Raw genomic sequence first — 13,527 nt, forward strand, 5'->3', positions numbered from 1 at the left:
ATTAGCACTTAGAGAAAAAACTCGATGAGTTTGAAAATAGGAGAAATAATATTCATATCGTTGGAGTGCCAGAGGACCTGCCAGCTGACAAGTTACTCAATTTTTGTGAAGCATGGCTACACAAGAGTTGGGGGTTGTGACTGCTGAAAGAACCATAATTGTAGAAAGAGCGCCCAGATTGGGAATGGCTAGTCAATCCATGTGCAGACCGTGAAATATGTGGCATAAAATGCAGATTTTTTAACAGCATGCTGAGAAAGAAAGGAGCTTAAATATCAAAAGATCTTGCTGTTTCCCTGACCTCTCTGCAAAAGTAATGTCTGCTCGGCGTGAGCTGACTCCCTATTGTACACAGTTGTATAATAGGGGCATAAAGTTCTCTCTTCAGTTTCCAGCCCAATTAAGCCTTCCATGATTGGGGATCTCGATTAACGGGGGCAGAGGCGAAAGAGTTCCTGGAGAAATTGTGATCGCTTGCAGGTAACCTGGGAGGACTTTCCTTTTCCAGCTACCAGTTTGGGCAATGGTGTCATTGCAGTCTCAATACAATGGAAGTTCAGGATTTGGAGTGTTAATTACGAGTGATGTGGAAACCGTTTTTCTTTGAGCAAATTTTTTTTTTTTTGCCTGATTCTAGCAGACAATCATGTTTGGACATAGTCACTAAAATTCAATTTACCTGACACGATGTGTTTTGATGCGGTTTAGGTCCGCACCAGTGCATCTTTGTTGGAGTACCTTGTGAACTGGAGTAGCTTTCAAATACCCTGGCATCTAAATTGATGGGAGCTCCATCAGTTTACAGCTCCTGAAATTGACGTTTAGTTTGTTCAGTGTAACAGTAGTTCACGTTTTGGGCTTTTGCGGTAAAGCTTTTCTTGGAACTAATTTCCTATAAGAATTTAATCAACAGTTATGCCTGGTCACAATTGCTACAGCTCAGTCAGGTTTTTTAGTTTCAATGCTGTTTTGTGCCTGCACCAATGACTTTCTGAGTTTGGGTTGTCTGTGTGAGGAGTTTTAGATTTGACTTTGCTTTTTTTTTATCTTTTTTATTTTTTATTTTTATTTTTTATATGCCCGATTATTAGAACACAAGGGAAAAAAAGACAAGATTATGTTGTATAATGAGGAGCTTTAATTAGAAGGGGGCACCTGTGAAGAGGAGGATCTCACCACTTTAGCGGGAGGACTGAGTCTTTATTTGTGGTGTTTAGGGGGTGAGCCCTGATTTGGGGGTGGGGGGGGGAATCTCCAGAGATTGGATGGTTGGTAAATTTGGTATGGGGGTGCATGGGATGGTTGCAGGCTTGGGTAAAGGGTAGTTGTGACTTCAGCAAACAATAGAGGATCGAATGGCATTAGTTTGGGGCTTCTCAGAATATATGGTGAAGGGCTCATACTGGGGAGCCTTTTTGCCACATATTTTATTTATTTTATTTATTTATTTAAGGTTTTTATATACCGGCAATCATGAAAACATATCTTGCTGGTTTACATAAAACGGGAGTGCAGTATATACATCAAACTAGAACTGTGGTGACCGAAGGTGCAGTTACATTTAACAAGGGTAGCAGAACTGGGAGAAAGAAGGAAGAGAGATATTGTCAGCATACCTTTCAGAATGAGGATATTAATTGATGTAATAAATGGTGCCAATTCAGATATGCTCTTTGAACGGAGGTGGGCTACACTCCCCAATTAAAAGAAAAATGTGCTCAAACAGGTGTTTACAAATATTGCCACCTTACAGGATGTGCATTTAAACAATGTTGAGTATGCTAAATTAAGAAGGGAATGGGTGGAGCAGTGTTTTCACTCTCATCTTTCTCCAATAGAAAATGAGGAGCTTCTCTTCTTATTCATAAGGGACTTCCCCTTAAGGTTGAAAAACGAATCGAGGATGTAAGTGGTACTGAGTAACCTATATGGGGTCAAGATGCCATTGGCTAACTTGTACACTCCAAATAAGTATTCTCATAGTTTCTTTTCTATGATAATGGCTAAACTCTCCAATTGGATGGAGTTTACTTGTATACTTGGGGGTGCTTTTAATGTTTCCAATAACCCAATCATAGACTGTAATCCATCTAGAACACCTAAGAATAATCAGAAAGGTATAGAGGTAAGTTTTGTTTCACAAGAGTTGCATCACATAGAGATGCTTTGAGATATTTACGTGTAGATGATAAGGAATTTACATTTTATTCCCATCCCCACCATCTGTACTCCCGACTAGATTACTTATTAATTTCAGAACTCTGATTTGATAAAATAGTGGTGAGCAAAATCGCTGAGGTGCCATATTCAGACCATACAGTGGTTTCTTTGCAATTAAACATTTTGAAGAGGGTCATAATGTAGCATCTATAGTCCTAATCCCTAAGGCTGGCAAATATCCACTGTTGCTAGTATCCCACAGACCTGTATCCTTGTTTAATTAGGATATTAAGATACTAGCAGCAGTCTTGGCCAATAGAGTTAATGGGTAATTCTGTCATTTGTTTCATCAGACTAAACTGGATTTATCAAGGGATGTCATTACTCGACAAAATTTTAAAGCCATATCAGCGGTACTAGGAGATAATCCAGGTAACAGTAACAGAATATTAGTAATTCTAACTTGGAAGAAGACCTTCTATTAGAGTTGAGTGGCAATATTTATGGTGGGTACTATCTCAATATAGGTTTGGTAATAATTTTGTAAGTTGGGTCAAACTAATGTATGAGAAACCTCTAGTGCAAATTAAGATCAATGGCACAAATTCTGATAGGTTTCAACTATATAAGGGCACCAGGCAGGGTTGCCCCTTGTCGACGTTACTCTATGTATTGGCTTTAGAACTTATGGAATTAATTTTGCATGATATGCCTTCTTTTAGAGGACTTTCTATTGGCAGGAGGAGTGTCATACTGATGATATGCTGCTATTCGTTGGCAATCCAAAAGAGTTTGAATGATATGAGTGCATTGGAATGATTTGGCACTTTTCAGGCCTAAAAATCAACTATAGTAAATTGGAAGCTTCCCCAATAGATGTAGCTGTTAAGGATACTTGGGATTTCCCTTTCAATTGAGATTGAAATATCTGGGTGTTAGAGTGGCACAGTCTGAGATTGAATTATATGAACATAATATTGTGGCAGCATTGGATAGTTTGACTTAGGGAATAGCCACTGCTTTTAATCGCATCAGTAGCATGGGATGTTCTTAATGTTTGGGCACTTGCCAGGTTCTTATGCCCTGGATTGGCCTCTGTTGGAAACAGGATGCTGGGCTTGATGGACCCTTGGTCTGACCCAGCATGGCAAGTTCTTATGTGTGTCCAGCTTGTAATGAAATTGATTTGATGGGTAGATGTGTAGTTGTTAAAATGATTATTCTACCCAAACTGTTGCATAATCTTCAGATGTTACCTTGTGGATTAGAAACAAATTAAAAAATTCAGAGCTTTAGTCACATCTTTTATATGGCAAAAGAAGAGAACACGTATAAAGTTTTATACATTGGTCAGGAAAAGAGATGGAGGAGGTTTAGCCCTTCCTGATTTTTGTGCTTACAATGCTGCCACACATTGTTGTGCTATATTCAAAACTGGATATCATTAAATTCCAAGTTTGTCACAGATAATCTTCTATTGGAAATGGCTAGACTGTTCAATCCAGACACCAACTGCAAACATATAATGCTTGGGGCTTTTGGTTTCCAGCATTTTGAAAAGTATGGAGACGGTGGAGGTCAGTGCAACATTGTAGGGCAGCGGTGCCGCCTTCTTGTTCCTGGTGGGTAGAAGGGTCTAGGGCAGTGGTTCTCAACCCTGTCCTGGGGACCCCCCCAGCCAGTCGGGTTTTCAGGATATCCACAATGAATATGCATGAGAGGAAATTTGCATGTTATGGAGGCAGTGTATGCAAATTTTCTCATGCATATTCATTGTGGATATCCTGAAAACCCGACTGGCTGGGGGGGGTCCCCAGGACAGGATTGAGAACCACTGGTCTAGGGGGTGTATTGCTTGGGCCAGTTTGTTCATTTGGAACAGAAGATCCTGAATTCCTTTCAGCAGCTGCAAGAGGAATGGAACATCCCAAGTAGTAGTTTCTTTGCATACTTGCAGGCTCAGCATTACTGTCTCTCCTGTAGTAAGGGCAAGTTGTCAGCTATTTCTCTTTCTGAGGTAGATGTCGTCATTTATGGAAACTACATCTAAGTTTAATAAAATAAGCATTTGGATGTCATAATACTGAGAAAACTAGCAGCACTGTGGGGGAGAGGCTTTGGGAGTGACTTCAGAGGAGATTGATATGGAAAATGCATTTGTAGCTTTATATAAAAATTTACTACTGGCTATCCTGAGAGAAATTCAGTTTAAGATCTTTCATAAGGTGCACTTACCCCGGGGGGGACGGGGACAAATGTAATAATCAAGCTGGAGGTTTGTCACATGTTTATTGAATGTGATAAGCTGAAAACATATTGGAAGCAAATTCATGATGTCCTACACTCTGTATTAGATAAAACTATTGTTTGGGATGGTATGATATTCTTATACAATTTTAGTTCAAATATCAGATTACCAATAGGAGTAAAATTCTTGTGCAGTTCTTAGTATTGCAAAGAAAATCATTTTGTCATGTTGAAATACAGTGGAAGCGCCAACAATTTGGTCTTGAAAACTGAAATGCAGTCTATTGCTGCGAAGGAGATTTATGTCTGGTCATAAATCTCTGTTGAAACAAAGAATATTATAATCTGTGGACCAGATTTAAGAACATGTAATGAATGGAGACATTTTGACTAGTTACATTGGTCTAAACTAAAGCGATTTGAGTGTGAATAAAAGGGTGAATGGTGTGCATGGTTGAATATTTGGGGGAGGGAATTAGGGAGGGAATTATAAATCATAAAAGCTGTGAGCCTTTGGAATCTTACCAGCTCATGTGTTACACTTTGTAATAGATCTGGATACTGCATGGCTTTTTGTGTAAAATGTATTAATTGTATGTTATATGGTTCACAGTAATAAAAAAAAGAAAAAAGCATTGTTCTTTCAAGAAGTATATGGATGAGAGAAGACTTTAAAATGTTGGCTCTGTATTATGTTTTTATATATTTTATTTGTTGTATTTATTTCATTACATTTTTATATTCATAAATTCCATTCACATAAATCATTAAAATTGTGCATAATAAAATACTGATATAAAACTTATAAAAATACAAAAATATTGCACTTTAAAATCCTCACTAGACTTCCACGTACCCTTCATAGACTTGTCTAAAAAAGAAAGCCTTTTTACTTGTTTCTGGAACTGTAAATAATCGGGTTCTTGGCGCACTTTCACAGGCCATGAGTTCCCCTAACTCAGGAACTGCCAAGGAAAAAGATCTGTTCCCTGTTGATTTTAATCGATAGGAAGCATAGGTATATATTTTGAGTGTTGCTTATGTAATCCGCAATGAATTTGTTGAGAAGATGCAGGATATAAGAATTTAAAATAGACATTTTAAATATCTCCAAGGTTTCCATGCAGAGGAGGTGGGCTGCTTTCAACGGAAAGGAGGTTCTGGAGCAAGGGAGCCTGAGATGAGGGTGAAAGTGGGTAGACTCGAGTAATCTTATGAAATATTTTTTTTTTAATTCTTTATCAGTTTTCAAATATACAAACTCATTAATGTTTGCATACAGAAAAATCATGGATTGGTAACTCAACAATTACCTTCATTCAATTCACTTATTTGAAATTTAAATTTACCACTCCATTTAAAATATCAATCAATATGGAGAATTCCTGCTTAATAGACAGTAATCCTCTGGGGAGTTTAATCAAAATATAATATTTACTAAGACACAGAACCTGCATATATTCCCATTATTAACCATTAGACACTGGAGATGAAGTTGGTACTTGAGCCTGTATAAGAGAATTTTTTAATTGATCAGGTATAAAAAAGATATATCTTCCTGTTTCTTAATCATACATTTACAAGGAAAACGTAAAGTGAAATATTTCTTTACAGAGAGGTTAGCCGATTGATAGAACTTTCTCCCAATGTAGGTGGTGGAGACTGAAACGGTATTTGAATTCAAGAAAGCATGGAATGAATGCAGGGGATCTCTAAGGAAGTGATACTAAATTAGTTGGACGAATGGGCAAACTAAATAGGCCATATGGTCTTTTTCTGCTGTCTTGTTTCTATGAACAAACCAATTCTTTTGAAGCCACCTCTACATAAAAGTGGAAAGGCTTCCCTCCCTACACTGCAAATGAGCTCTTGTCTTCTGCATTGGCTCATACCTTTTAGAATGTCCACCTAGCTTTTTCTTTTCACCCTAGTAGATCTGGGAGTGCAGTAGTAAAGTGCACCATTTCTAACTGGGTAGCAGATTGCACCTCCTGTTAGGCCAAGGCAGGTCTGACCTTTAAAGGAGCATGTCAAGGCTTATCAGGTTAAGGCCATGGTAGTGTCAGTCACCCACCTAACCTCTATTTCCAATGAGAAGATTTGCAAGGCTGCAATCTGGAATTTGTCCACAAATTCACATCCCATTACTTTCTAGACATGGCCACCTGGCGAGATAGTAGATACACACCGTTCATTCTCCATGGCCTCTTTGAAGGTAGAACCTAACTCCATCCCTTGGTTTTTTAATTTCAGGTTCTCTTCCTTGTTTTATAAAAAAAAAATATATAAAAAAGTGAACAATAAAAGTTTTCTGAACAAAAACAACTTCCTGTCCAATGGTGGTGATGCTTGTTCCCAGCTAAGGGAGCAAAAAAGAGGGAGTTCCATGTATGGGATTTGGAGACCATGATTGTCTTTAGAGAATACCCTGTAATGGGTATTCTCTGGAAACAGCAGTCTCACCCATTACAGAAATCCTCCCCCCTCCTCATATGCTATAGCAGCACAGGAGCTGTTAGGTAGAAGCACTAAAAGACCGTTGCACCTTTCTTAAAAAAAACCATGGAAAGAGCCATTTGTTTGGCGGTGAGCACAGTCACATTACTCAGAAGACTGGTACCGATAAACAGCTTTGTATTCTGCCCCTCCCTCCCACCCCACTTCCGCATCTGCCCCCTCCATTGACCAACTTGATACGTTTTGAACCTGTGGCATTGGTGGGTCCTGTGAGACTGAGGAGCCCCATCTGTTCCAACTTCAGCCACTGGAGGAGGAGAAGGTGGAGGCTGACTCAGCAGGCCCTGCCATTCTCTTCTGGGCAGACGATGATTGCTGCTACCACGGCACATCAAGAACATTATCACAGCATGCTGCTTGAGAACCAGTGCGCCAGCAGATCATCATTTTCTCCAGAAGTTCTTGTACACAGTTTCTAGCACTGCAGTTCTCTGGCAACGGCACTATAATGTCACCAAGGGAGGTGCATCTTGCAATACATCCAGGTAGGGGGTAGAGAGAAGGTTGCACGATGACTGTGAGCTTGCTGAGGCTGTGACTCGGAAATACAGGACATTGTTTTATAAAGCCACTCAGCAGGAAACAATCCTGTTGCAGCTTTGATTTAGGTAAAGACCGCAATCTATGAAATCTGTGCAGATGATGCTTCCTCTTTAAGAGAAGATGCGTCTCTCCAGAGAGGCTTCATCTAAGCACCATCCTATACTGCTATATAGGATTTCACCTCTTTCCCCATATTGTTTGTAATGACTTGTGGTTTTTTTGTTTTTTTTTTTTTTTTTTTGCTGCTTCCCTAACAGACTAAAACGGTGTTGAGTGTGTTGGAGACCAAGCTTTCGGCCATCGAAGCAAAGCTTTCATCTTTCCAAATGAAAGGCTGAAGTAGGAATCTGAAAGGATTGTGAATTTCCATCAGAAAGGAGACATGACTGCCCAGGAATTGTAAATCAAAGAGCCATTTACTTTTATTGAATCAAATCTTAGGATTTTTTTTTTTTTACCTGTGCGTAAAGCGCTGACGGAGACAAAGCCAAGAAAACTATTTTCCTCTTGCTGGCTTTGGTTTTTGATAAATAAAACCAAAGCAGAAATATTGTTACATGTGATTATGCTGATAGAGAGGAACTTTTTGCAAGTATATTAATAACAGTTTGCATATTGAAACTTATTGGTAAGAATCTGTCCGAAATGCAACTCTGACTTCTCTAGTAAGTGAAGTGGAGAAACGTCCTGGTTATGTTGTCTTATGATCCCCTCAGCTGGCAAGAAAAAGGATTGCTGATGCCAACCTGCCAATTACTGGAATTAATCCTCAGCTTCCATAAGCAGATGGCATCCCAACTGCACTCCCAGATCATAGCTGTGATGTGGGGGCAGCCCTGCACTGTCCTGGGGTTTGAGTTTTAAACAAAAATTGCAGGCAAACCAAGTAAAAGGTACTATAGCAGGAGGTGGCCAGATTGTCCTGGTAAACAAAGCTGGGCTTCATTGTTCTCTGGAGTGAAAATAGACATTACACGTTAAAACTTTGAATGCCACAGTTCTGGCACTAGAGGGAACCCCTGCTAGCACTGCAAAATAAAACACTTTTTTGTTGGAATATTGCTCCCTACCAATGGACACCTTGGTGAAGATGCTGGCCCAGTATGAGGCATCTTCACATTTTCCCCTCACTGAAAGTATTTCAGATTTTACTCATGCATCCTTCATGCTACTGATCATCCTCCCAACAGTTAACTGCAAAGAAACCAACTGCAAAGAAACCAACTGAGGCATTTAGGGACCCGCTATGGCTCCAGAGAGTAGATCCTCTGTGGTTGCAGTAAATTAATGAAATACTGTCCTAGGATTTAAGGATGTGGCAGCAAGACGTATGAGAGTAATAAAGGGATTAAAATGGTGTGAATGTTATATAGTGCTCCAAGTACAATGGCATTAAGCAGGAGGGAAGATGTTTTTAGGGAAGAGGATGGGGAAGGACAAGAAACCAATTCCCTGATCCTTCTGGAAAGGTTTGCTTTCTGTCTCAGCTGCTAGAAAATATTCAAGTGAACATCACAGCTCTCTTATATTTTGTGTGCTGTATGCCTTACTTGAGTTAATTTGCTATATTTTATAGTCTAAACTATTTCTCCCACAAAGAAAACATTTGTGGGAAACATTTTTATAGTATATTGTTTTAAGTTTAAAATGAAGTAAAAATTAAGATTAGTATTAGTTGCAGGGCAAACAGAGGCCACCAGGGGGCATGAGACCCTCGTTCCTATGATAGGGCAGCTTCCTAAGGCTAGGCTTCTGCCGCTTAACACTGGCACTCATTATATTTTTCTGTAATTGTTTGTATTTGGTTTTTCTACAAGGACATAGCATCATCCTGAAAGATGCTTTTACACTTTTTTCTATAGCACAGTTTCCCTTTGTGTTCTGGATTTGTTTTCATAACCCAGAGCTACCAATTAAAGAAAACAGAATAAAGGAGTACTGAGAAGCAGTAAATTCTCTGTGTGCATCGTCTGTTTCTATCATCTTTTGTACGTTTGTCCCATTATGGAGGCTTTCTTTAACCTGGCACATATGCAGATTGCTGTAGACGTGTGATTTGTCATATTCTGTTATCAGGTTGTCATGTTTTTCCTAATTATGTTTGCAAAATGCATGATGCTCATGTGAAGTCAATTTGTAAATATTTGGTAGTGATTTGTAATACTGTGTTTGTGCGTTGACTCTGATACAATGGAGAGTCATGCCTGGGAAGCTTCTGTCCATGAGAGAATTTTTCTCCTACCAGCTGGGAAGCAAATGTGGCTTTTCTGTGCAGTGCACACTAGGCACAGAACTGATATTTAGAGGATAAATCCTCTTCCCAAATCTGAACCTCTCCAGCTTTTATCCTACAACCAGCCAACCCAAATATTAATCCGTCTGCTCCTGTTTCTCATCCCCACCTCACTTCCGCCTTGTTTACTCCTCTGGAGCTTCACTTAGTCACAATTCTGAAACTCTTATGTTTCTTGTCTCTTTTATTGAGCTTATGAATTCCAAGCAGTGGGAACGGCACTGTGTATAGCCATAGCTCCATAAAAGTGAAAATAATTTGCAAGACTAATTTCCCCAGACTTTGTAGCTTTTCTTTGGAATTAAAGCAACTTTTTCACAACAGGGGCTAGAAAGGACAAGGCTCTGGATAGGAGATAATGCTTAACAGTTGTAATACCTAGTTTATGCAATACTTTTCTTTTCATCTCCATACGTGTCCTTTTTGTCCACTTACATTTTAGAAGACAATAGATCAATTGAAATCCTAATGTTAAAGTTACATTCAAGTGTTGCAGCTATGTGTGCAATGTTTCCTGGTAGCTGGTTTAGAAGAGCAATGCTAAGAGATACAAGCATGGTTAAAGGCGCTCTGCTGCTATTGGCTAGTGCTCCCCTAGCAAAGCTAACTGTTTAATATATATGTTGACAAGTTCTAAATCTGCTGCTATTCTCTGTTTGAGTTTTAGGAGAGCAGTTTAGTCATAGGAATATTAATTTATATAAGAGATCAGCTTAATGACAATCATAATATGTGATGAAAAAAACCTGGGCACTTACCAGGTGATATCTGCAGCACTCCTTCCCTTCCCTTCTCTTGAACTAAATTATCCTGAAATCTTTTTTAGTACTATAGAAGAACAGTTTTGCACCGTCATTCACCTTAGCAGCTAATATCTCCGTAATATGGAACCAGACCATTAGGGCTGAAAGTGCAGCACGGAGTGGGATAGTTTGTGAGGTTAAAATAAGCAGATTGCAATCAAATTTAGTCTACTTTTGAGTTTGCAAATGCAATAGCCCAGCTGCATGGCAGACTGGGATGAAGCAGAAGTAAACTGTCATAGCTATCAGCATTTTTCTTTTTTAAGCAAGCTGCTTTAAGTGCATTAAAATCTTTTATTGGTTATGTGATTCCTGAAAAGGAAAGGTGCAAGGCAGGGGTATGCTGTAATGGAAAATGAGCTGGGAGAACTGGCAGTAAAACAGCTGGTGCAAAGTAAAAAGCTCAACATTTCTGTTTGTAGGGTTAGCAAATGAAATCTGGGTTAGATATTTCAGAACTACATTCTAGTCCTCCCACTGGTCACCTTCAGATTACATACCATAGATCTTCACGGTGTGTGTGCGCACATACAAACTCTCACTCACCATTGAGAAATCATTCATTCCAAGGACCGTGTGTAATGCAATGAAAGTAGTTTCTTCAGGATTCATAATGTTTAAAGGAAGATCAGCAGATCATCATTTTAGTTCACTGTTTTATTGTGTTGGGATTGGATTTCTGTATTGAGAGCGATTCTAAAACTATAAACTGTGGCTACTTATGCCCCTTAAATAGTATTTACATTGTACTGAACAAAATTATTTTTTAAATCTCCTTAGGTTTAACATGTTCATAGATGCAGTGTATTAAAATATAAAGAGTATTCTTGTTACATTGTATTGGAAAATGATATTGAGTTGGCATATCAAGTTTTGGCATAATGCTTACTTCTTTTTTTTTTTTGCCTTTTGCTTCTATGCAATTTAATAAATAAAGTTTAAAAAAAAATAAAAGATAAGAAAATGATGGAATTATTACTGTTGGGATATAAAGATCAAGTGATCCTTAAAAATCAGAGTGGTTGGGTTATCACAGCCATCTTGGTTCTCGCTCTGTACCTCATGCAGGCTAGGATGTGCCCTTGGCTCTGAGCTCCTTCTCAATCATGTCCTTTCTCGCACTGGATGAAATCATTTTTTTTTATCTTGCAGGAGCAGGATTCAGCGAGGTGAATTCCAACCTTGTGGATCCTTGTTCTTGACAGGTTTTTAAGTTTATAAAGGGAAGCACTGCATTGCTGATAAGTGGTGAACTCCATGCACCGCTGCATGGAGTTCACCAGCGGGCTCTGTTTCACCTGGATAGGCTGAGCTGGGCCTGATTTTTACCTCATTGTGCTTTTTGAACTTATTGCATTTCCTGTTATGCTAAAACAAAAAATCCTTCTGCAGCGGACTAAAAGCGGGACTGGTTCCGCCTGAGCATATGCCTTGGATCTGATTGGTAAAGCTAAGCTAAGCTGACAAGAGTCAATGAATGACTCATCCCTGGGCTGAGACGTGAGGGCGGCACAACGATGCCAGAATCCACTGAGGAAGGAACTGGGAGCATGAGGCTGGTACAGCTGGTAAGATGGTTCTTGCTAGTCACATGGGAAGGCTGCATGAAACAATTACTTGTGAGTGAAGCCAAGAGACGTGGGACGATATGGAAATGTGGTGCAGCAGGATTTAACACAAAAAAAAAAAATCCTACATTTTTTAATTTAATATTTTCTGATGTGCTTGTAGTGTAACTGGAAAAGCATAATTCAGACGCTGCTTCCCACTGAAGCTTGCCGAGAAGGTTATGAATGGAGCCATTTCTCTTAAATCACTACTCATAAGAAACCATTTATCTTTTCAACCCAATCAAAGGTGAAAGTAATGTCAATTTGCTGAAAAGGCAGCAGCTCTCTTGTAAGGGAGAGCTCTTTACCTTTCCTTTTCAGACCTTTTGGTTATGTGACCCCCAAGATGCCACTGTAATATAAGTCCTCTTCCTTCACAAAGCACTGTTTAAATCTTCTGAAAACAGAGGTCGCGAACCTTTACAGGGCCAGAGCCTTCTTTAGCAAACTGAGGTTACGGTGGGCCAAAGCAGCTGCTTTAGTCATTAAGCTTAAGAAATGCTGGTCATCTGGAAAGAGTTAGGTGGCCTAAGCTACAGAAGGAAGGGTGGGGGAGAATTGAGCTAGTAGAATGGAAACCTGAGGTTCATGTGTGGACAATGGCAGGAGCAAGATGACTCTGTTTTAATGATGAGGGCTCCTGTTTATCTTTACTCCCTTCAGATCCAGGTGCTTACCCGTCCCATCATTATGGTTTGCTTCTACATGCCCTAATCCACATTTTTCCCACATGGGTCACATCTTGACTGCTTTCTGATTTTGATTCCTGCAACGTGGCTGCAGTCCATACAATTAGGAAAAAAAAAAAGAAGAGGCGAGAGAGAATTAGTTGACAGAGTAGCCAGAATCTTCCTGGGTGCACAGGGATCACGGTCTCCTTCATCCCAAAGCTGGGAAGTACATTGTCATATCATCCCTAACTGAGCATGATAGGAGCATTGCTGGCAGGCCTTCCCTATCACCGGAGCTACAAATCAGTTCTTAGGCCTTGTCTACTGCCCGTAATCTGGAGTGGATGTACGGTGTTCTCTTGCCATGGTGGTGGTACATTGAGATTCAGGCTAATTTTGTGGGCCGCATTCCAAAAAATAATTTTCTCTGAAGACAAGGTGAATCGCCATCGCACATGTGAGTGCCACCATTGCCACTCAGTATCAGTGTTTCTGGACTTGTACAATCCAGTCGTGCAATGCCACAGCCGCCAAGAAGAACCGACCCTTTGTAAGAGCTGTAGTCTCCTGCTGACTTCTGTGCCTTTTTTTGAGATTTTCAGCTATGGAGTACTTTAGAAAGCGTTTATTATCATCTTTATTTTTTCAGTCATGTTTGTAAAATTACAAGTTTTTGGGTTTTT

The 13,527-nt window shown here is 39.6% G+C and overlaps 1 protein-coding gene across 1 annotated transcript in view; it reads left to right on the forward strand.

Annotated features, from left to right (window-relative positions):
• MIS18A (MIS18 kinetochore protein A) overlaps positions 1-11,496 on the forward strand; it is a 65,061-nt gene extending 53,565 nt beyond the window's left edge. The window contains exon 5 of the mRNA XM_029603594.1: positions 7,725-11,496. Coding sequence (XP_029459454.1) covers positions 7,725-7,805 — 81 coding nt within the window. The 3' untranslated portion in view covers positions 7,806-11,496. The remainder of the gene's footprint in view (positions 1-7,724) is intronic.
• The last annotated feature ends 2,031 nt before the right edge of the window (positions 11,497-13,527 follow it).

Source organism: Rhinatrema bivittatum, chromosome 5, assembly GCF_901001135.1.
Source record: "Rhinatrema bivittatum chromosome 5, aRhiBiv1.1, whole genome shotgun sequence".
Taxonomy (NCBI): domain Eukaryota; kingdom Metazoa; phylum Chordata; class Amphibia; order Gymnophiona; family Rhinatrematidae; genus Rhinatrema; species Rhinatrema bivittatum.